We start from the raw sequence: 3,253 nt of genomic DNA, 5'->3' as shown, positions 1-3,253 counted from the left end.
AAGGATGGTGGTTTTGACGTTGGTTGTGAATGATATTTGAATGGAATTGAAAAGTTGGCGGTTATGGACCCCAAGCTGCCTAACCATGATACACCGAGAACGACGTCTGCGCCCTGGACCAGGAAAATGAAGAATGGTATTTTAAAGTTGGTGTTTTGTAGTTGCACATCCACATCAGGGAAATATCCTTGGCAATGGATAAATTTCCCATTGCCAACCATAACAGAAAAAGGTTGTAAACTTTGTGTAGGTAAATGAAGGTTAGCGGCAATGCGTGGCTGAATTATGTTGTGTGTGCTGCCACAGTCGATCAAAACGGTGACCGGAGCATCGGGAATATAGCCTGTGATTCGTAGGGTTTGGATGTAACTTAGGCCAAAAAATGCTGTGTTAGATAAGGACATGAATTAAGGTTTATTGGATTCGTCGGTTGGTTGTGGTGTGGGTTCGTCCGACATAGTTTCTTGATCGTCGTTGTCAACGATTAACGAAAACTGAGTAGGAGAACACTTGTGGCTGGGAAAAAAATTTCCGGGCAACGAAAACAAAGTCCTTCCTTTCGATGGCTTCCGGTGATAGCTTTGTAAATGGTAATGGTTTCGGTGGTGCTTGTAGCAACAATGGTAAAGAGGGCGTGCTCGTGTTGGTAGGCTTAGTGGTTGAAGATGATGGAGATTGTGACTGAGAAGTAGGAGAAATGGTTGTGAGTGGAGTGTGTTTGGGACACACAGGGTTTAGGATAAGATGAGTATTTTGGCTTTGTAAACTGGGTCAATTTATCCTCCACTAAACGAGCTAACCCGCATGCATCGTGGTAAGTTGTTGGTTTGAGGATTGCTAGTTCAGCTTGTATCTCAGGTTTCAGTCCTGAAATAAAGCAATTACGGAGCGTTTGTTGTGAAAGTCCGATATTGCGGTTGCTAATCTTTTCAAATTCCGTTTGGTATTCTGTCACGGATGACGTTTTTCGGAGCTTAAAAAGTGTTGCTTCATGGTTTTCAAACGTGGACGGGATAAATCGAAGCTCCATTTCCCTTTTAAATTCCGTCCATGAACCCAACAAGAAGTTTTGCGCTTGATTTTGATACCAAGAGAGGGCGTCCCCTACGAAATGGAAGGCGGTGAGTTCGATGCGTTTGTCTTGTGGAATGTGATAGTAGTTAAAGAAATGGTCGGCTTGAAAATCCATCCGAGTGGATTGGAGCCATTAAAGGCGGGAGGTTAATTTTTGGGTGGCGAGGTCGTTGTTGATTGTTTTTAATGCGATGAACACGGTTTGGCGATTGAGGTTGATTGAACGGGTCTTCATCGTGTAGGTTGTCGGTGAGTTTAGTGGTGTGATTGACTAGGTTGGCTGTAGTTTCGGTTTGGGAATCAAGTTTGGCATTAAGATTAGCGGTGGCTTGAACAAGGGCGGCTACTTGTGTTTGAATATTGACTTGGCTGTTGGCGGCAGTAGAGGCGGAAGTAAAGGTGATTTGGATGAGTTGAGATAGTTGATCGGATACGGTGGGTGGAAAATCATCGGTACCGGAATTGTCTTTGCTAGGCGGCATGATGGAGGTGATTCGGGAATGAAAGCACCAAATGATGGGAGCCTTTTGTAGTAGGCAAACACTCCTAAGGAATTAGTAGAGAAACAAGAGCAATTTGGAACAATTTTCTGATGATCTTTTTCAAAAGCAAAAACAAGAAATAAATATGCAATGGATTTGAACACATGATGCCCATGATCCTTATTTTTTGGAGACATGCATGTAACAACTACCTACCATACTCCACTAACTACCTACATGCACCATTACTTGAAAAATAACTAATTAACATGTGTTAAAAGAAAATTACTAATTGCATCTACGTTCATGCATGCATTCATTCACTCCAAAAGCTTTGTGGGTTTCTTGGATACTCTCTTGGGTCTTTCACTGGGCTCCTCTTCTAGTTGGGCTTCGGTTGTAGCAATTGGGCTAAAATGGGCTGTAACATCTCCCTCCCTATGAGAACCGACATTGTCCTCCATGTCACTAAAATCTGGAAACTTTTCTTTCAAGCTTTCTACATCTTCCCATGTAGCCTCTTATAACGGTTTTTTCACCCACTTGACTAGTACTTGTTGCACATTCTCATCTATGACGCGACTATCTGTAATTATTTCCGGTAATGAAGCAATTTCAATATTTGGATAAATGCGTTTGAGGTCACCTGCTGGATCCCCTTTATCGCCATAACTTTGTTTAAGTAGGGACACATGAAAGATTGGGTGGATTTTGGATCCAGTAGGTAAATCCAACTTGTACGCCACTTTGCCAATCCGCTCGATTATCTTGTATGGCCCATAGTAAAAACGAGAGAGTTTCTGATTTAGCCGATGATGTACCGATTTTTGACGATACTTGTGTAGCCATAATAACACGAAATCTCCCACAGCAAACTCCTTATCGATCCGCTTTTTATTTGCTTGTTTAACCATTCGAGATTTGGCTGCCATGATAGAAGCTTTCAAGGATTGCAAAATTTGTTGGTGTAAGATCATTGAAGCATCTATTGATCCAGTTTTAGTCGACCCGAGTACATAGTCATGAATGGCCGTGAGTTCTCTCCCGTATAGGGCTCGGAACGGTGACATATTAATTGCAGAATGATGGCTTGTATTGTATGAAAATTCGGCTAAATACAATTATCGTTCCCATGTTTTAGGGTTGTCGAAAACGAAAGCCCTCAAGTACATTTCAAGACACCGATTCAACACTTCCGTCTGACCATCCGATTGCGGATGATACACACTAGCGTGCAGCAACTTAGTACCCATTTGTTTGAATAACTCTTTCCAAAAATGGCTTACGAACAATGGATCTCGATCCGAAACTATCGTTTTTGATAATTCGTGCAAACGATAAATTTCCTTCATGAAAATTGTGGCTAACGATACGACTATGTATGTGGTGGGTAACGATATGAAATGAGCAAATTTAGATAGTCGGTCTACCACCACCCAGATTACGGTTTTGCCCTTCGAACTTAGTAACCCAGTAATAAAATCCATGGAAATATCTACCCAAGGATATTCGGGTGTGGTAGTGGCTGCAACAGACCATATGGTTTGTGATTTGGAATCTTTATGGCTTGACAAACTTGACAAGTTTTAACGAAATTGGTTACGTCTCGTTTCAGCCCTAACCAAGTAAACGAGTTTGACATTCGTTTAAACGTAGTGTTGACACCGAAGTGACCACCTAAAAATGACGAGTGGAAT

General features: G+C 41.8%; 1 protein-coding gene across 1 annotated transcript; it reads right to left on the bottom strand.

The window, feature by feature from the left end:
- Positions 1-2,077: 2,077 nt before the first annotated feature.
- On the bottom strand, positions 2,078-2,626 carry LOC143597231 (uncharacterized). The gene has a single exon (XM_077075791.1). It carries the CDS (start codon positions 2,624-2,626, stop codon positions 2,078-2,080), a length of 549 nt encoding a protein of 182 aa, XP_076931906.1.
- Positions 2,627-3,253: the final 627 nt, after the last annotated feature.

This window comes from Bidens hawaiensis, unplaced genomic scaffold (assembly GCF_021521415.1).
Source record: "Bidens hawaiensis isolate Kalapana, Puna unplaced genomic scaffold, B.hawaiensis_p1.1 tig00047772_1, whole genome shotgun sequence".
In the NCBI taxonomy this organism is placed as follows: domain Eukaryota; kingdom Viridiplantae; phylum Streptophyta; class Magnoliopsida; order Asterales; family Asteraceae; genus Bidens; species Bidens hawaiensis.
This window is presented reverse-complemented; position numbering and strand designations above follow the sequence as displayed.

Excerpts from the sequence above, each read along its gene's own strand:
- LOC143597231 (XM_077075791.1), bottom strand. The coding sequence starts at position 2,626 with ATGTCACCGTTCCGAGCCCTATACGGGAGAGAACTCACGGCCATTCAT.